The sequence below is a fragment of the Lynx canadensis genome, chromosome A2 (assembly GCF_007474595.2).
Source record: "Lynx canadensis isolate LIC74 chromosome A2, mLynCan4.pri.v2, whole genome shotgun sequence".
Taxonomy (NCBI): domain Eukaryota; kingdom Metazoa; phylum Chordata; class Mammalia; order Carnivora; family Felidae; genus Lynx; species Lynx canadensis.
The window spans coordinates 12,208,150-12,228,369 of NC_044304.2; the positions used below are offsets into that span (position 1 = coordinate 12,208,150).

At 50.5% G+C, this 20,220-nt stretch overlaps 1 protein-coding gene across 9 annotated transcripts; it reads left to right on the forward strand.

The window, feature by feature from the left end:
- The first annotated feature begins 99 nt into the window (after positions 1–99).
- Positions 100–20,091, forward strand: CA2H19orf44 (chromosome A2 C19orf44 homolog). 9 transcript variants are annotated; one of them, XM_030303521.1, is made up of 9 exons: positions 107–172; positions 1,549–2,006; positions 3,545–3,641; positions 5,101–5,863; positions 7,961–8,273; positions 13,470–13,543; positions 14,483–14,897; positions 16,255–16,350; positions 18,187–19,639. In XM_030303521.1, the coding sequence occupies exons 4-9, from the start codon at positions 5,102–5,104 to the stop codon at positions 18,594–18,596; spliced, it is 2,070 nt and encodes a 689-aa protein (XP_030159381.1). In that variant the 5' UTR covers positions 107–172; positions 1,549–2,006; positions 3,545–3,641; position 5,101; the 3' UTR covers positions 18,597–19,639. The 9 variants fall into 9 exon arrangements, with proteins under 9 accessions (XP_030159419.1, XP_030159381.1, XP_030159429.1 ...); XM_030303587.1 differs by lacking the exon at positions 107–172 and adding an exon at positions 19,883–20,091 and having other exon boundaries at positions 1,214–2,006; positions 18,187–18,353; XM_030303516.1 differs by lacking the exon at positions 107–172 and having other exon boundaries at positions 1,214–1,745; positions 1,843–2,006.
- The last annotated feature ends 129 nt before the right edge of the window (positions 20,092–20,220 follow it).

Below are 20,220 nucleotides of genomic sequence, written 5' to 3' on the forward strand. Positions count from 1 at the left end.
GACGTGCCGCGATTATGACGTGAGGCCCCATTGGTCCTCGGGGCGCGGCGCGCGCTGGGATATGTAGTCTCTTCCGCCCTGGCGCAGTTGCCGGGGGCAACGGTCCCATCCGGCCGGGGTGTCTAGCCGGGAGCGCAGCGACGGCCTCTGCGGATGGACATCGTGGGAGGAGGTTGGCCCGGTTGGTCCGGTTGCTGCCGGGTTTGGCGACCGGATTTGGGACAGGAGTTGCGGGAAATGGGGAACGTTCTGGAGCTGGGCTTGTCGGGCTGAGGGAGGGTAGGGGCCTCACGCCTGGTTCCCCGTCGGGGCCCATTTGGGATCGTGGTCCGGGGTGGGTCGCTCCAGGCCGGTGGTGGGGAGGGGGGGGGCAGTTGGGGGGGTGGGAAGAGCCCGATGGCGTGAGAGGCGCCTGTGTGTTCAAAGTCAGGTTTATTTATCTTTAACAACTTTATTGAGGATGCGTTTACCTACCGTACAATCCACCCCTTGTAAGTGCACAACTCTGTTACTTTACTAAGTTTACTAAGTGGGGCAAGCGTCACCAAGATCCAGCTTTAGAACTTTTCTGTCTACCCAAGGATATCACTCCTGGCCCTTTGCAGTCCCTCCTCGCTCCTACTCCCAGCCCCGGACAACCACTGATGCGCTTTCTGACTATAAAGTTGCCTTTTCTGGATGATCCTTATGAATGGGGTCATACAGTATGTGGTTACTTTCCCTTAGCATGATGTGTCCGAGATGTATGCATGCATGTTGTTGTATGTATCCATATTCTTTTTTTTTAATGCTGAATAGTATTTCATTGGATGGATGGACCTCGGTTCTTATCCATTTACTAGTTAATGGACTTTTGGGTTGTTTCCACTTTTTGCCTACTATGAATAATAATTAATATGAACATTTGCATACATTTCAATCACCTTTGGCTACATGGGAACTGCCAGACTGTTTTCCAGATTGGTGACTGTACCGTTGTAATGCTCCATGACTGTGTATGAGGGCACCAATTTCTTCACATCCTCAGCAACACTTGTTATTATCTACAGTTTCTAATTTAGTTATTTATTTTTTTGATGTTTATTTTTGAGAGAGAGACAGAATGCGAGTGGGGGACGGGCAGAGAGGGAGGGAGACACAGAATCCGAAGCGGGCTCCAGGCTCCACCCTGTGAGCACAGAGCCCAGACTCAGGCTTAACTCACAAACCGTGAGATCATGATCTGAGCCGAAATTGGATACTTAACCGACTGAGCCACCCAGGCGCCCCATCTGTGGTTTTGATTGTAGGCATTCTAGTGGCTGTGAACTGGGATCTGGTGGTTTTGATTTGCATTTGCCTAATGGCTAGTGATGTCGAACATCGTTTCATGTGCTTATTGGCCATTTGTATGTTTTCTTTTTTTTTCAGCGAGGTATCTGTTCATATCCTTTGCCCATAGGTTTATTTTTAATTGTGTTTTAAAAATATATCGATTTTAGTTGTGATGAAATGGATAGAACATAAAACTTGCCGTTGTAACCATTGTTGATTTATTTTTAAACCTAGGGAAACTTTTCAGAAAAACTAGACGCTGTTAAACCTGGCCTGGTGGTCGGGCTTTCCCTCTGACCCACAGAATGGTGGGGGCTGAGTCACCTCCTGAGCCTCAGTTAGAAAAATATCAACCAAGGTAGCTGTTGACGTTCCAGCAGTCTCTACTTCCTCTTTACCACGTCCTTCCTGCTAAAAGCCCACTAATGCAGGTATTCCAAACACTATTATCTAAATCTTACCATTTATTCCATGTCCTACAATGAACATAGGAATCTTATGAAGGGAATAATTGTCATCGTTTTACAGATGAGCAAGCCGAAGCACAGAGTGGTCAAGTAACTTGCCCAGCGTCACACAGGCTAGGACTCCTGCACTGTTTCTGTCAGGTGTGGTTGGTTTCGCCTTCACTGACCCCTGTGGTCAGGCCTGTGCGAGGCGCTCTAAGTACCCAGATGGGGATGAGCAAGCAGGTACGCCACGCAGAAAAACAGAGTCAAAGAAAAACGATTCACTCTTCTGCAGACAGAATCTTAGGGCTGGGTTCAATGTTTTTCCTCTCACAAAACATTTGAGTTCAGCTTTTTTTTTTTTTTTTTAATAAGTTTATTTATTTTCAGACATAGAGCGAGTGCAGGGAAGGGGCAGAGAGAGGGGAAGAGAGAGAATCTCGACCAGGCTCCATGGTGTCAGCACAGAGCCCGATGCCAGGCTGGAACTCACGAACCGTGAGATCGTGACCTGAGCTGAAATCAAGAATCAGACACTTAATGGACTGAGCCACCTCAGTGCCCCTGAGTTCAGCTTTGAAACGTGCATAAGACAGACGGTTGCCAGATTTTACAAATAAAAGTATGAGACACCCAGTTGAATTTGAATTTGAGATAAACAACCAATAATTTTTTAGTATGAAACTATTTGGAACATACTACTTTTTAGTATAAAAATATGTGGGTCATACTTCTATTTTTAACAATTATTGGGGCACCTGGGTAGCTCAGTCAGTTGATCGTCCGACTGTTGACTTCAGCTTAGGTCATGATCCCAGGCTTGTGAGATCGAGCCCCGCATTCGGCTCCGTGCTGAGTATGGAGCCTGCTTAAGATTCTTTCACCCCGGGTGTCAGGGTGGCTTACTTGGTTAAAAGTCCAACTCTTGGTTTCGGCTCAGGTCATGATCTCACAGTTTGCGGGTTCGAGCTCTGTGTCCAGCTCTGTGCTGACAGGGCAGAGCCTGCTTGGGATTCTCTCTCTCTCCTCTCTTTGTTCCTCCCCTGCTCGTGTGTGTGTGCTCTTGCTTTCTCTCTCAAAGTAAGTACATAAACTTAAAAAAAAAAAAAAAGATTCTCTCTCTCTCTCCCTCTGCTTCTCTACCCTGTTTATGCTCTCTCTCTTAAAAAAAATTAGTCTTTATCTTATTCATGTCCCTGGGTGTCCTGTATTTAATCTGGTAATCCTCATAAGATTGTTTTCCAAGTGGACAGGGATGGGAAAAAAGGCTCCTTCAGGTCTCACAGTGAATTCTTTTTAAACAACAAAATAACACTTGGCCTTGTTAAAACACTCAAACAGGATGGAAACGAGCAGTGGTTGTGCACCTGGTCTTTTCTGCCTCACATATTACGCTGGAGACGACATTATGCACACAGATCTCCCTCATTGCTTTTTCACGGCTGCGTAGCACTCGCTTGTCTGCACGTGGTCTTCTGGATTTCCCCGGCTCTTTACGGATGGGTTCAAGTGCTTGAGGGGTACAGACAATGCTGCCATGACATTCCTCGTGCATACACATCAATGTGCATTTGAGAGTGCAATCGGAGGCAAATTTCAATTGCCCGGGTGCCGGGCCTCTGCTTTTCACATTTTCATTGCTGTTGCTGAGTTCCTTAGTAAAGGGGCTGCAGCAAATGCACAGACACCCATGCCATATTTTTCCATCTTTTTTTTTTTGCGACTTTAAACTTCTTTGAAACCTTTTTAATTCTTGGGGTGGGTCTTTTTTATTCTTTCAGGGGCACGCAGGAACACTGAAAATATGATGAAAGCACTGACCCCGCCCCGCTGAAGGCCATTCACCAGCGTGTGCGCACAACACGTGATCAACATTGGGTGGGTGCTGCTGTGTCCGTCTGTAGCCCCTCCACCCTTCCAGGGCCGTGGTTTTTACCCTTAAACTTTATTTTTAAAAAAATTTTTTTAACATTTATTTATTTTTGAGAGACAGAGGCAGGGCGTGAGCAGGGGAGGGGGAGAGAGAGAGAGAGAGAGAGAGATACAGAATCTGAAGGAGGCTCTAGGCTCTGAGCTGTTTGTTAGCACAGAGCCTGACGCGGGGCCCGAACTCTCAAACTGCAAGACCTCGGCCTGAGCCGAAGTCAGACGCTCAACTGACTGAGCCACCCAGGCGCCCCAGGTGGTTTTTACCCTTAAAGTGAAGTGAGATTTTCTGCGGAGGGGAGGGTCCTTAAGTACACAGTCTGATGTTAAGCAGTTCCTTGTGAGAGAGCTGAGGATACTTGGATAAAGGAGGAGCGCTGATGTGGGGAGCCAGTGGGGAGTAGGACTCTTGGAGTAGTGGTCGTGTCACTGGCCAGGCAGTGGAGCTCTGTCAGGAACAAGGGGGCCTTTGGAATCGGACCTGAGCTTTGAATTTGGCTCTGTTGCTCACCAGCCAGGGGACCTTGACCAGTGACCTTAACCGGTGACCTAACCTTCAGGTGCTTTTATTTCTTTCACGTCCTCTTTAAAATGGGAGCTGGTGGGGGGAGGTGACACTAGCTGCCTCAAGGTTGCATGAGGATTAAAACAGATAATACAGCTCTGAGCAGAGCGCCGGGCTCACTGTTGGAGGCTGAGAGGCGCTGGCTCTTCTGTCTGACGTGCAACGTGTCTCCTTTAAGAGCTTGGCATCAGGCAGACCATAAGAGACTCTTAAACGCTGAGAACAAACTGAGGGTTGCGGGAGGGGAGGTGGGTGGGCGGATGGGCTAGATGGGTGATGGGCATTAAGGAGGTCGCTGGTTCGGATGAGCACGGGGTGTTATATGTAAGCGATGAATTACTAAATCCTACTGAAAGCAATACCACGCTACGTGTTAACTAATTTGAATTTAAATAAATGTCAAAAAAGACCTGGCATTGAACGGTAGTTCAGCCAGTGGTACTGGGTGTTGACATTTTCATTGCCGTCATGGGGCTTGAAGGGAGCGCTTCAGGCAGACTGCAAAGAAAGATTTGATCTTTAAAATGGGAGGTGCTGAGGGGCGCCTGGGTGGCTCAGTCAGTTAAGCGACTGACTCTTGGTTTCGGCTCAGGTCATGATCTCACAGTTTTGTGAGTTCGAGCCCCACATCGGGCTCCGCGCTGACCTTGTGGAGCTTGCCTGGGATTCTCTCTCCCTCTCTCTCTCTGCCCCTCCCCTCCTCGCTGTGTATGTCTCTCTCAAAAACAAATAAACTTAAAATAAATAAATAAAATGGGAGGCCTTGAAAGATTTGAATGCATGGTATGAACACCAGGTAAGGTATTCTTACTCTAAGTTTTCTTTCTTCCCCCCCCCCCCCCCCAGAATGGCTTCCAGAAGAAGAACCGGCCATCCGACGCGCAATATTTTTGGTGATTTTAGTGATCTTTCCTTAGAGGATTCAAGAATGGAAGAAATCAGAAACTTGAAAATCGGTAGAAGTCTTACCCAAATAGCACCCGGCCACAGCAGATTTCTCAAAGGACACCAAACTATGGGTGTAAAATACTCACTCCCGAAAGAGAATGCTGTTGTGGAGGGTGGGCTCAGACTGTCTTCGGGGAGACCCCCGATCACTGCCTCGAAGCTCAGGGCCAGCGCTGCGCTCACAAAACTGGCTCAGCTGGAAACCAAGATCATGAATCGTAAAGCTCAGGCGGATTTGTCTGATGTGGAATCTGACCTGAAGACCCCCGAGGACAGTCTTCCGAGGAGCGCAGATACAGCCCTTCCCAGGAGCACAGTCGGACTTTCCTCACACGGCCCAGAGAAAACCCAGAAACAAGCCCATGAAACTCCCACGGCCGGGAGCGGCACACAGAGTGGGAAGGTCAGTAGGTTTCTAAAGAAGAGGGAACCACGCGTTGAAAATGGATTCCCTGAAACACGTTGTGGAAAAGGGAGGAGTTTTCAAACACCCAAAGAGAAAAAACCCACTAGAAAACTAGATTCTCCAGACAGCGATGAGGAGGAAATGAAAGAGTTGCTAGGAGGCTTGGTAGAATCTTCTAGAGAAAAAGAAACATACACGAATCAGCGTTTCGTCAGCTCCAAAGTCAGTGAGAAAGAACAAACAAAAGTATTCTCGGTAAGTTTTTACGTATTCTTTTTTTTTTTTTTTTTTTTTTTTTACTATTTATTTATGACAGAGAGAGAGAGGGAGCGAGCACACATGAGTTGGGGAGGGGCAGAGACGAGAAACACAGAATCCGAAGCAGGCTCCAGGCTGTGAGCTGTCAGCCCAGAGCCCGACACGGGGCTCAAATTCACGAACTGTGAGATCGTGACCCGAGCCGAAGTCGGACACTTAACCAACTGAGCCACCCAGGCTCCCCTGCATGTATTTATTCTTTGTTTGGTTTTTTTTAATGTTTATTTTTGAGAGAGAGAGAGAGAGAGAGAGACAGAATGTGAGCAGGGGAGGGGCAGAGAGCGAGGGAGACACAGACTCCAAAGCAGGCTCCGGGCTGTGAGCTGTCAGCACAGAGCCTATCGCGGGGCTTGAACCCATGAACCGTGAGATCATGACCTGAGCCGAAATTGGAAGCTTAACCGACTGAGCCACCCGGGTGCCCCTGCGTGTATTTATTCTTAACCAAGCCTCGCGTCTACACTCTGTGTCACAGCGCTTTATAAAGGCTTGACAGCAGCCGTCACCCGTAAGCTACTTGAGGAAGGGATTTGACAAGGAACCGTTGGGCTCTAGCCAATCACGGCTGCCTGTTTTGGGCCTGCCGTGAGGTGACAGGGTTTGGGACATTAGGCAGTTTTGCAATATCTGGAGTAAGTGTGCGCAGCACAGGTCTGCACTTTGTATGACAGATCGTGGTGCCGCACAGGAAACTTGGGACAGCTGCGTTTCTGTTTTTCAAAATTGAGATGAAATTCACATAATCTAAAATCCACATTTTTACTTTCGTTCCTTTTTTATTTTTTAAAGTTTATATATTTATTTTGAGAGAGAGAGAGAGAGCTCGAGCAAGGGAGAGAGAGGGAGAGAGAGGATCTCAAGCAGGTTCCACGCTGTCGGCACAGAGCCCAACTCAGGGCTTGAACCCACAAACCGGGAGATCAAGACCTGAGCTGAAATCAAGAGTCGGATGCTTAACCGACTGAGCCATCCAGGCATCCCTCAAATTAACATTTTTAAAACAAACAGTTCAGTGCCATTTAGTCCATTCGTGATGTCGTGCCAGTGTACTACCTCTGTCTAATTCCAGAACGTTTCCATCAACCCCTGAGGAGACCCTGTACCTGTTAAATGATCATTCCTTGTTTTCCCCTCCCTCCAGCACCTGGAAATTACTAATCAGCTTTCTGTGTCCATGAACTTGCCTGTTCTGGACATTTCACATGCACGGAATCATCCAGTACGTGGTCCTATGTGACTGGCAGCTTTTCTGAGCATAATGTTTTCGAGGTTCATCCACATCGTAACATGAGTCAGTGTTTCCTTCCTTTTCATGGCCGAGTAATATTCCATCGTGTCAATATACTACATCTTCTGTATCCACCATCCACTGATGGGCATTTGGGTCTTTTCCACCCTTTGGCTATTTGTGAATAGTGCTGTTAGGAGCATTTGTATGTTTGAGTCCCTGTTTTCAATTTTTGGGGCTCTCCCTACCAGCGGAATTACCGGGTCCTGTGGTAATTCTCTGTGTGACTTACTGAAGCAGTGCCAAACTTTTCCAAAGCAGCTGTGCCGTTTTGCGTTCCCGGCCACAGTGCACGAGGGTTCCAGTTTCTCCACACCCTCTCCAGCGCTGGTTATTAGAGCTAGCACTTGTTACTAGAGCCATCTTAGTGGGTATAAAGTGATGTAAAGGCTGCATTTTAAGGGGGAAAAAATCTGCCCATTTATTTTGATTCTGCTGCAGGGTCAGGCTTTCCTAGATCATGCACTCAGGGGCCTTAATTTAGAAACGGTGTAATTAACCAAATTTGTTTGAAAGCCATGTGATATTTCTGATTATTTGTGCAGTGTTTCTGGTCCCAATATTATCTTGTCTAAATGTTGTACCTTGACTTCTAGAGATGAAGGGAGAGAAAGAAAGGGGCCCAGAGAGAGAGAACTCTTTGATCGCCCATCCTTGGCCTGCCCTCCTCTGGCCGCATTATTCAGTGATAAGGACTTCCTTGTCACCTGTTTGACAATTAATTTCATTTATTTCCGCCAAAGTAGGATCAGATCCCAACTCAACCAAGAATCCTTTCACTACCCAGTGAGGAACCTCCCGGCCCAAAGCCATTTCGGACATCATGTCTGCCAGCCTCACAGTCAGCAGACGGGACCCTTCGCGGCACGCGCTCAAAAGCTCGCTCCCCACAGACTCACGCTTCAGGGGACACAGCCGCCTGCACAGCATCACTGTCCATCACTGGCACCTTTTCGAAATCAGCCTCCATGGCGCCACATGGCAAGCTCTCCCCCGGAAGGAGTGAGCCTGAGCCTCACGATCGGTCGCCCTCAGAAGCTGCCGATGACAGCCTGAATGGTAACCCATGGCCCTGTGCCCACCTGTCACCCTAGGCAGGAGGGGCAAGACCACCTAGAGGGTCCCTGGTGGGGGGGGGGGGTCACTGGGTATTGCCGTGGGGAATGCATCGGTCATGCCACCCCCTCTACTTCCTGACCACCTTTCCTGGTGGAGGAGCCAAGTCAGATTTTTGCTTTTTTTTTTTTTCTTTTAATTTACATCCAAGTTAGTTAGCATATGGTACAACAATGATTTCAGGAGTAGATTTCTTAATGCCTCTTACCCATTTAGCCCATCCCCCCTCCCACACCCCGCCCCCCCAGTAACCCTGTTTGTTCTCCATATTTAAGAGTCTCTTAGTTTTGTCCCTCTCTCTGTTTTTATATTATTTTTGTTTCCCTTCCCTTATATTCATCTGTTTTGTGTCTTAAAGTCCTTATATGAGTGAAGTCTTATGATATTTGTCTTTCTCTGACTAATTTCGCTTAGCATAATACTCTCTAGTCCATCCACGTAGTTGCGAATGGCAAGATTTCATTCTTTTTGATTGCTGAGTAATACTCCATTGTATGTGTGTATGTACGCATATATATATGTATACACACAGACACACACACACACACACACACATATATATATACACATGTGTATATGTGTGTGTGTGTGTGTGTGTGTGAGAGAGAGAGACTTGGTCCCTCCATATATATGTGTGTGTGTGTGTATATATATATATATATATGTATGTATGTATATGTACACACACACACACACACACACACATACACACACACATATACAATGGAGTATTACTCAGCAATCAAAAAGAATGAACTCTGGCCATATATATATGTATACATCTTCTTTATCCATTCATCCATTGATGGACATTTGGGCTCTTCCCATACTTTGGCTATTGTCGATAGCGCTGCTATAAACATGGGGGTGCATGTGTCCCTTCGAAACAGCATACCTGTATCCCTTGGATAAATATCTAGTAGTGCAATTGCTGGGTCGTGGGGTAGTTCTATTTTTAGTTTTTTGAGGAACCTCCATACTGTTTTCCAGAGTGGCTGCACCAACTTGCATTCCCACCAACAATGCAAAAGAGATCCTCTTTCTCTGCATCCTTGCCAACATCTGTTGTTGCCTGAGTTTTTTATTTTAGCCATTCTGACTGGTGTGAGGTGGTATCTCATTGTGGTTTTGATTTGTATTTCCCTGATGATGAGTGATTTTGAGCATTTTTTCATGTGTCTGTTGGCCATCTGCATGTCTTCTTTGAAGAAGTGTCTATTCATGTCTTTTGCCCATTTCTTCACTGGGTTGTATTTTGGGTGTTGAGTTTGATAAGTTCTTTATAGATTTTGGATACTAACCCTTTATCTGATATGTCATTTGCAAATATCTTCTCCCATTCCGTCAGTTTTCAGTTTTGCTGATGGTTTCCTTCGCTGTGCAGAAGCTTTTTCTTTTGATGAGGTCCCAATAGTTCATGTTTGTTTTTGTCTCCCTTGCTTCTGGAGACGTGATGAGTAAGAAGTTGCTGTGGCCAAGGTCAAAGAGGATTTTGCCTGCTTTCTTCTCAAGGATTTTGATGGTTTCCCGTCTTATGTTTAGGTTTTTCATCCATTTTGAGTTTATTTTTGTGTATGGTGTAAGAAAGTGGTCCAGGTTCATTTTTCTGCATGTCGCTGTCCAGTTTTCCCAGCACCACTTGCTGAAGAGACTGTCTTTATTCCATTGGATATTCTTTCCTGCTTTGTCAAAGATTAGTTGGCCGTACGTTTGTGGGTCCATTTCTGGGTTCTCTATTCTGTTCCATTGATCTGAGTGTCTGTTTTTGTGCCATGTTATGTCTTTAGTGTTTTCATTCAGTAACCCTGACCAATTACAGAGCAATAACCTGAAAACAAAATCCTAGAGCCACATACGACAAAAAGGCAACGCGATTTTTCTTTTGGTGAAAGAGGAATTTACCTCCTTTCCTTTTTATATTCAGAAAAGGGAGTAAATCTCTAACCAGTCACAATTAGACACTTCTGTTATTTCAAATTATTCAATATTATTTTTATCCCAATATTACACATATTTAAGAAAGAAAGGAGAAAGAAAAGATGTGTACCCAACACTTAATGTCTTCCCTCTGGGGTGCTTCATTGTGAGACCCAAATTAAAATGTCTTTATTTTTTTAATTTTTTTTTTAGTGTTTATTTTTGAGAGACAGAGAGACAGAGCATGAGCCAGGGAGGGGCAGAGAGAGAGGGAGACCCAGGATCCGAAGCAGGCTCCAGGCTCTGAGCTGTCAGCACAGAGCCCGACGCGGGGCTCGAACCCACGAACTGTGAGATCATGACCTGGGCCGAAGTCAGACGCACAACTGACGGAGCCACCCAGGCGCCCCTAAACTGTGTCTTGAGGGCCTGCTGGGCACTGGCACGTGCCAAGGGTTGTGTTAGCAAGAAGACGATAGCAAACAGGCCAACACAAGCCCTGCCCCCTGTGTGCTGGGTGACCCGTAGCTCGTGACTCTGGTAGGGGATGAAAAAAGAGCTTTTTCCTGCTACGCTTCTACGTTCCTGGCGGGAGCTCTGCAACAAAAGACAGATTGAGAGAAAAGCATACAGTTATTAAATAGATGTTAAATATTCAACGTAAGTTTTACGTGACACAGAGCCTTCCTAAGGAAACCAGACCTGGAAAAAAAAAAAAAAACAGTTAAGTGTGTGAGCGTTTTTACTCTAGGCTCGATGAGGAGTGGAAGGTACTGGAAAAACGTGATCAGACAAAAGGAAACGAGCTAAGGGTGGTAAATGGGGGCAGACTTGGCAAGGCCTGCTGTGATTCCTCTTGGGGTCCCTCTGTCTTGGAAACGGGATGCTCCTTTCCTCTGGGTGGCGGCCGGGGGGGGGGGGCACTTCTCACATGAGACCCTTGCAGCAGGTCAAGGGAGAAGGGCAGAGGATTCTTGCAGCGCGTGCCATGTTCAAGTTCCCTCCCGTCTGAGATATTCAGTAGGCCTAGGTGCTGTATTTTGGGGTAGCGTGTCCTGAATCCCATCACAGACTAATGTGGGTGTTCATGCCCCGGGAGGTCAGCAGTAGAAGCTCTATCGGGGTGGGGTTTGGGGGGAAGTATTGCCATGAAGGGTGGTTTCTTCCGGTGCCCTTGTTAGGGTCGGAGAACGCAGGGGGATGGGCTCTTGGCTGCCGACGTGAGATACCCCTTTGAGCTCCCTCAGTGGCTCTGATCCTTGGGCCCGAGGGTTTGGTAAGTGGGTGTCCCTGCTCCCCTGGCCCCACGTCACCTCCCTCATCATGTGGATGGGAAGACGGGTATAGGCTGGTGGGGCAGGTGACAGACCCAGGTTCCTCCCTTTCTGCTGTTTGTCCACACTGCCGGTCCCGGCAGCCCTTCTGTCCTCACTGCTGGCCTGGAGGGGCCTCTCCTGGTGGCCAGCCCCTGCCCTCCCTTGTCCAGATGTAGCTTCGAGGGAGGGAGGCAGCTGGCAGTGGTGAGCACATTCTGAGTCTGACGTAGCTGGGTGGGCGTCCTGGCCCTGCCTCTTACCGGTTGTGAAGTCTCGGGCGCTTTGTGCCTCAGTTTTCTCATCCGTCAAGTGGGGGCAGAGCCACAGAAGTGGCTGTGAAGCCCGTCAGCTGGCTCTCTGCTACAGGAGGCGCGTGCGTGCTAGGGTTGGCCTACATGACGGTAATGTTCCTCGGCCAGTGCCAATGCTGTTCCCAAGTGCTCAAGTTCAGAATCACCCCTATGCCTTTGCCCTGGGCCAGGTGGATGCCTTTTAGTTTAGACGCTTTGTCCAGGGATGTGTCTTTGGACCTGCCTGCCACGTGAATGGCAGTGACAGAAGCAGAGAGCTCGGAGGAGGCGTGAGCCCCCAGGACTGGGGTGACGGGGGGATTCACTCTAGGGCTTAGGATGGGCAGGTGCGGGAGGCAGGTGGTGTGGACCTCCCTCTGTCTCTCTCTCTCTCTCGCCTCCAGCCCTGTGCCTGCTGCCCAGAGGACCCCACTCTTGCCTGTTCCTACCAACTTTCTCTCTCTCTCTCTCTCTCTCTCTCTCACACACACACACACACACCCCGCCCCCTGCCCGTGTTTCAGAGCCTGAACTGAACTGTGCAATAGAAGTTGCTGCCAACTTTGGCTGATGTCCACTGCCCACCCACCTAGAGGAGTGGGCTCATCTGTTGGGTTCCCAGAGGTCTGTTTGGAACACCAGAACTCCACAGAGGATTCTAGACTCCCAAGTCTCAGGCACTGGCGACTGGCCAGCTGGCATGCCAAATGCTGGTTCTCCTTGGGCTCCTGTGCCCTTAACTTGCTTTAAGTGGGAACTTACGACACTTCGGGTCTAGTTTTATGTCTGCTTGAGTTGTCCCCACACCCCACCCCCCCTACCTTGCACACACTTGGCACCACACATTCTTTACTGTGTTGCTGTCATCTACTCATCTGGCTCAGTGTCTGTTTTTATAACTAAAGAGGCTTTTTTTTTTAATGTTTATTTGTTGGGGCGCCTGAGTGGCTCAGCCGGTCAAGTGTCTGTCTTTGGCTCTGGTCATGATCTCGTGGTCCGTGAGTTTGAGCCCCGCATCGGGCTCTGTGCTGACAGCTCGGAGCCTGGAGCTGCTTCGGATTCTGTGTCTCCCTCTCTCTCTGCCCCTCTCCTGCTCATGCTCTGTCTCTCTCTGTCTCAAAAATAAACAAACATTAAAAACACTTAAAATGTTTATTTTTTGGGGGGAGGGGCAGAGAGAAAGGGGTACAGAGGATCCAAAGGGGGCTCTACACCGACAGCAGCAAGCCCGATGCAGGGGCTTGAATTCACGAACCGTGAGATCGTGACCTCAGCCACAATCCAGAATTGGACGCTTAACCGACTGAGCCACCCACGTGCCCCGAAATGAAGCTTTATTGGAACCCAGCCCCATCCATTTGTTTACACGTGGTCTGTGGTGGTTTTTGCACCATAACGACAGAGCTGAGCTAACTGTGGTACAGTCTCGGGTGCAAAGTGGAAACCATTTCCTAGTTAGAGAAAACACGTGTAGATCCCTGTGCTGGCTTAGTAAGGACCGAGACTGCACGCTTCTGTGATTCTATTCTTAGCACTTAGCCCAGTGCCTATGACATAATGGTAAATGCCGTGTGGTATGTAAATGAGTGAATGTCATGTCGCATTTTTAATTACAGATTTTCGAATCAATCTTTTATCCCTCGATGATCTGGCTCCAGCTGTCAGTGAGAACTCAGACTTGGAACGGAAAGTGAGTACAGCCAACTTAATTTTTCACGGTAGGTTACGTGGAGACGCTTGGTAGCACTGTGCTTCCTTTAGGCCTGTGGCTCTTGGCCTAACCCCCGGGGGGACCCTTGGCAGGTCTGGAGACAGTTTTGATTATCGTGACTGGGGTGGAGATTGCTGCCGGCGTCTGGTGGGTGGCGGCCAGGGATGCCGCTCAGTGTCCTGCAATGCACAGGACAGCCCCCACTGCAAAGAGCGTTTAGGCTTCAAATGTCAGGAGTGCCCCGGGTGAGAGATCCTGATGTAGGTGAAAACAGAATAAAGCTAGTTAACGTAGCAGGTGATTAAAGCAGGTCCCACTTAGGGGTGCCTGGCTGGCTCGGTCGGCGGAGCGTGCGACTCTTGACCTTGGCTCAGGTCGCCATCTCACGGTTCGTGAGTCTGAGCCTCATGTGGGGGCTCTGCGCTGACAGTGTGGATTCTCTCTCTCTCTCTGCCCCTCCCCCACTCATGCTGTCCCTTTCTCTCAAAATAAAAGTAGATAAACTTAAAAAAAGAAAAAAGAAAAAAAGCGGGTCCCACTTGAACTGCCCCATAAGAACACCACACTGACCTGTACTCATCATAGTGCCCCATTGTGGTTCTTGCCATATTAGTAACCTCCTCACTATGGAACCTGCAGGCACTGTTTTAATAATACATAATAATGACATTGTAACGGATTTCAACCACGTGCCCCCTACACATGCTCGCACCATCAGTGTTAAAATACAGCAGCCCCAAAGCATCTCAAGAATATTGCTCACGGTACTGGGGCTGCTCAAAACCCCTGAAGGACCAGCGTGGACCCTTCCCTGCTGGGCCCCCTGGGTACCCTGCACTCCATTCTACTGCGGTGGTACTTTGAGCGTGTTGATCGTTCGAAACCACTTTCCCGTGACCTCTGCCACCCTCCCTTTAGAAAGAAGGCCAGCGGGAAAAGGCATCCAGCCAAAGTCCCCAGGCAGGGGGCCCTCCCACTGGAAGCGAGATCTCAGAGTGCCTGAGCGAGCCATCGGCTTCCTCTGCCGGGCCTGAGGATGCTTCCAGCCCGAGGCCAACGTCTCAGGAGCCCACGGCCAGCACAGTGAGCTCGGCTTACTCAGAAGATTTTGAAAAATCCCCAAATTCGACAGCATCCGAGTCAAGGGCCCGTTCCGAGTCTCCTGAAAGGACGCTGGACACTCTGTCAGAATTCTCTGCAAGCCTGAAGACAGACCTTCCCCTGCCAACGCTCAAGCCTTGGAAAAAGCAAGTCAGGGACGTTACAAGAGTCATCATGAAGGAGACGGCTGTGCAGACCCTCGAGCCCGCCTTCACCTACCAGTGGGTGGAGGGTAAGTGTGCGGGCCCCGGGGGGGAGGCGCCGGCTCCCAGGGCGCGTGCCGCGGGCATCCTTGGAAGCATGACGAAGGCTTCAGGGTCTGTCATTGTTAACCAGCTGGGGGGCCTCGGTGCCCCGTTCCCTCTTCCAAGGACGAGGGGCAGCCGCCCTGGGTGTCTCCCACTGCCCCCCGAGCTCTAAAACATCCGGAAAGGTTTCAGAATCAGGCACTAAGGCGGTGGTTCTCAGCTGTGATGAGCCTGCCCTCGGGGGACCTCAGTGAGGTTGGAGCCAGTTTGGGCTGTCATGACTGGGTGGAGGCCAGGGATGCTGCCCGACGTCCTGCGGTGCCCAGGCTGGCCCTGCCAGGAAATGACCCAGCCCCAAATGTTGGTGGTGCCCAGGGCGAGCCTGGGGACGGCACTGAGCATGGAACCACCACCTGGGACGGCGAGTCCTCAGGTGGCTTGGGGGTCCCGGCGCGGTGTGTTATGGTGGATTCTCTTCTGTGGTGCAGGGGACATTGCTCTTCATGGCCGGTGTGAGTTTCCAGGTGTCTGTCTTGTCTCCAGTTTCAGTCTTGGCCCTTCTGGGTGGAAAGGTCCCTTGCTTTTAAACATCCCCCTGCTCTCTTTTCTCGTCTAGGTCGCTGCCCACAGCGTAGCCAGGGTTATTCCTGGACTGCACGAGGGTGTATAACACTCTCACCTGCTGTATTCATTTTGATTCAGGGGGGCTTAGCCGTGTCTCAGCCTGGGCTGCACGCTGGGGTAGGTCGTGACCATTTTCTCATTTCTCGGGGAGGAAAGCCAGTCAGACGTGCCAAGTCAGATCACTAGAAGGCCTTCGAGGGTAGTGGAGGCCCAGTTCTGACGTAGAAGCCTCTGTGCTCCTCTCCACGTCCTCCCGCTGCCTGACAACGTAGCCTGTTGTTGACAAATGTGCGCGTTTCTGTCTGTATTATTTTGCGACTTAAAGAGCCCTTTGGTAAAACCCAGCTGGTGCCGTTTTCCTCGACTAGGCCTGATACTGAAAGAGGAAAACAGCAGTCTAAATCAACCAGCTTATCAGAGTCCCGGGAACATTCCGAAGCCTTCGTGTGGCCCCAAGGATGGAGGGGAGAAGGAGGGGAGGGCATGATGTCACGGACTGCGGTGATGGCTTGAGCCCGCTCAGCAGACTTGTACCAGGAGACGCCTCCAGAAAGACGGAGGCAGGTTTGGGGAAATCGTAAAGGAGGTTAACAAAGCAAGAAGGTGGCTGTCCTGTTCGGGAGAGGAAAGCACAGACTCGTGTAGCTTATTTCATCCGTTGATGAGAGTCGCTCTGAATCCTGCCCACCAGCCCCTCCCCCTTTGTCTCTGGGACAGGGCCCAGTGTGGCGGCCGTCGGACCGGCTCTGGGAGGTGCCTACGTGGACCCCGTGCCCGTTGCCAGCCACGTCATCAGCGCGGACTCCATAGAAGGTAAACAGTACAGCTCAGCGGGTCCTTGCGGTGAAGTGGACGCATCTTAGCTGCAGGGCTGCCCCCGCCGGGAGGGCTGCTGCCCCACTTCAGTGCTGGGTTTGGGGAGTCTGTTGGTGACATGGTCACAGGCAACTGCCCCGGTTCCTGGGACCCCTGACGACAGACTGGGTGTCTGAGAACCTTTGGTCCGTGTTGCCAAAGGACACCCGTGTCGGATAAGACAGGAATATTGGGAGTAACACACCTCTAGGCCCTCCGCCCCCGCCACGCTGCTTTTATTTTGCGCGCTCCCCTCTGAGCCTTCGCGTCCAGAATACATGGTGCTTTTTCCCCTGAGGACACTCGGCAGGTCCTGAGTGTGAGCCAGCGTGGCGGCCACAGGCCTGGACTCCTTTCAGGGTCTGGGGGAGTTGTGGGGTCCTAGGGAGGCCCGGTCCAGCCTGGGGCAGGGGGAAGGCCCTCCCAGCAGCTGCCGAGGGAGCCCAGGCCACGTCAGGTCCCCACGGGGCCACTGGTGGCTCACAGGGCACAAACAAAGGTCCATCTAGGACTTGGGTTTTTTTTTTTCCCTTTTCAATTAAAAACAAAAAAATTTTTTAACGTTTATTTGGTTTTGAGAGAGACAGAGTATGAGTGGGGAGGGGCAGAGAGAGAGGGAGACACAGAAGCTGAAGCAGGCTCCAGGCTCTGAGCTGTCAGCACAGAGCCCGACACGGGGCTTGAACCCACGGACCGTGAGATCGTGACCTGAGCCGAAGTCGACTGCTTAGCCGACTTGAGCCTAGGCGCCCCTGCCATTTTCAATTTTTTTAAAGATGAAGACATTAAAAATGCACAGGTTGTAACAATTGAAATGTTTGTATCCTTTCAAAAAACTCTTCCATTTAGCTTGCTATTATCTCAGAGATTTTTCTGTTTTCTTGTAGTCTGACAATGATCATCTCTAACAGTTACACAGCTTCCATTTTTCAACATATTTTGAATTTAAATAAAACTTTTATTTTTATTTTTAATTGTATTTTTCCAAGTTTACTTATTTATTCTTGAGAGAGAGAGAGAGAGAGAGAGAGACAGCCAGTGCACGTAGGGAAGGGGCAGGGAGAGAATCCCAAGCAGGCTCTGTGCTGTCAGCTCGATCCTACGCACCATGAGATCGCGACCTGAGCTGAGACCGAGAGTCAGACGCTTAATCGACTGAGCCGCGCAGGAGCCCCTTTAATTGTATTTTTAATTTTAAGTATTTTAGTTTTATGTTTAAAGATACATAACAGGATTTACCCTCTTACCCATTTCTTTAAGAGTTTATTTGAGACAGAGACGGCACAAGTTGGGGGAGGCAGAGGGAGAGAGAGAATCCCACGCAGGCTCCGCACTGTCAGTCAGTACGGAGCCCGACATGGGGCTGGAACTCACGAACTGCAAGATCATGACCTGAGCCAAAACCAAGGGCCAGGACGCTTAGCCGACTGAGCCCCCCAGGCGCCCCTCCTCTTACCCGGTTTTCAGTGTCCAGCTCAGTGGTGCGAGCAGGATTCACATCGTGCGGTTGCAGAACTTGGGGTTTCCTAGACTTCTTCCCGCGGGTGGGACGTTTAGTTGAGGCTTCCGCTTCTGCCTGGGAGCCGAGCATCCCACGTGCAGCTCCTGAGGGTCCCACACAAGCCCGCAGACAGCAGTATTTCTGGTGGCAGCACTTCCAGAAGGCAGCCCCCCTTGGCCCTGCGGGGACGCTGCTGAGCGCGGGGTGGGGGCGGAGGGGGGGTGGGTGGCCCAGAGTCTCACCCTTGGGGAGACAGGCGGGCAGGTGGGCGGAGTGACACGGAGCTGGTACAGCCCTGACAGCTTACAGCCCGGCCGCGTTGGCGCTCAACGACATGCTGAAGCAGCAGCTGAGCCTGACGCAGCAGTTCGTGGAGGCCAGCCGGCACCTGCACATGTCCCTCCTGCAGTCCCTGGACCGAGACTCCTTCCACTACCACACCCTGGAGGAAACCAAACAGGTGACCGCAGCACACACCCCCTTCCTGGGAGAGAGGGCAGGGGCCTTTGCACGCAAAGGGGGACAGGGCTCAGCCCGGGCAGCAGGGACACCGTGGGCCCAGTCACCTACAGTCCTAGGGAAAGGAGCTGTCCTCGTCCTTGGCGAGAGCAGTATGGGACGGGGGCAGCGAGAGGCAGCCTGGTGTGGGCTGCGGCTGGCTAGGCTGTGTGTGACCCTGGAGCAAAGGGGACCTCCTCGGTGAGGGCTCCTGTCCCTCTGCAGACCCGTCCCCAAGCTCTGCCCAGTCCTGTGGGCTGAAGTGCCAAGACTGTCACACTCACCTCTCACTCCCCCCTAAATTTAATTTTTGTTCGATTGTAAAAATTTTCTTCTCATTTTGTAAAAATTTTGTTACAGAGGTAGGTAATTTTTAAAGCCCTCCATAACTTCAGAGAGAATTTGATATTCTTTAGATTTTCCCTGTGTAAAATATGAACATTATGTATGAAATACACAATATTATGTATGTTTCATACTATATGTTGTAAGACATATAGCATACTAGGTATTAGATATGATAATGTTTCTAGAGATGGCATCACACCACATGAACTTCTGCACGGTCATTTCTGTCCTTTTATCCACAAATATCTTGCTTTGTAGTTCTTAAAACTAAGGACTTTGGAACAAAATGGTCACAGTATCATTATAACACCCAAACCAAATGAACTTTTCTTATTTTCTTAGTATTGGTGGATATCCAGGGGTAGATTCCCACTTGGCTCATGCAAGTCGAACATTTTGCTATTTGTTTCTTCAGAATCCAAAGCCTGTACATCAATGTTTGGGGTCTTTTTAGCCTCCCGATTAGGGCTTAGGGCGGTGGTTCTTGGCTCGGAGCGGCATCAGACCCCGAGGGCCACCAGGGTTCCGCTGGCAGCAGAGGTGGGCCTGGGAGCGGGTGTTCCCCCTTGTGCCCACAGGGGACCCACTTTGAGAACCCCTGCTTACGGGTTTCCCCTGCCCCATCTCTTTGATGTTTCCTTGCAGTTCATTTGTTCAAGTAAACAGGTTGTTTCTTCGACGGTTTCCCGCATCCTGGACTCTGATGATCACACCCCCACGGGGGTTCTTTGACTTCAGTTGGTCATACACACCGATTGGTGGGATACAGCTGAAGTGATCTGACCATGTCACCTGCCTATAGCCCCCCGTGGCTCCTCACGGCCTGCTCTGGGCCCTTCTGCCCGCCCCGTGTGCCCTGAGGGCGCCCCCGGTAGCCCCACTCCCCAGCTCCCCCCACCCCCAGCCGTGGTCATGCTTCCCTCTCAGACCCAGTCAGGGCGCATCCCTCGCAGGTGCCTTGGCCAGAGCCTGTCTGCGTTTGTCTCTCCTCTTCTTTCCACAGCATTGTCACGTGGCTTCGTGTCATGGTCTTTTTCTGCCCACCTGCCCGGGAGCCACTGGGGACAGGCGCTGCCTCCAGCACCCAAAGCCTCAGTGGACTGAGGTGGCGGTGGTGACGGCCCCCTGTCCTCTGCCCCACAGTACATCAGGCACCACAGGCCTGCCCCGCTGTCCATGGAGGATGCCCTGGAGGAGGTGGAGGAGGAGCTCTGGGGACCGGAGGTGAGGCGGGATTCGTGGGTTTGAACGGACAAGCGGGTCCAGAACACCGGCTGCGACACACGTTGGTTTCCAGGGGACAGTGGCGGGGGGCAGGCGGTGCCGAGGACTCACCCGAGTGGAATCCCAGCTCCAGCCTTCTTTAGCAGAGTAGTGGAACTCGCCCGGCCCCCGAGGGGACGCGCGGGCCGGTGGCAGTGGCCCCACGGGTGGAGTGGTCACCACTCACGGCCGGACGGAGGATGCCAGCCTGTCGGGAG

What these genes read in the sequence shown, in the direction of transcription:
- CA2H19orf44 (XM_030303559.1), top strand. Translation starts at nt 5,102, where the DNA reads ATGGCTTCCAGAAGAAGAACCGGCCATCCGACGCGCAATATTTTTGGT. An exon ending in TGCCGATGACAGCCTGAATG is followed by an intron (nt 8,274 to 13,469) that starts GTAACCCATGGC and finishes TTTTAATTACAG; the next exon opens with ATTTTCGAATCAATCTTTTA. An exon ending in ACTCAGACTTGGAACGGAAA is followed by an intron (nt 13,544 to 14,482) that starts GTGAGTACAGCC and finishes CCCTCCCTTTAG; the next exon opens with AAAGAAGGCCAGCGGGAAAA.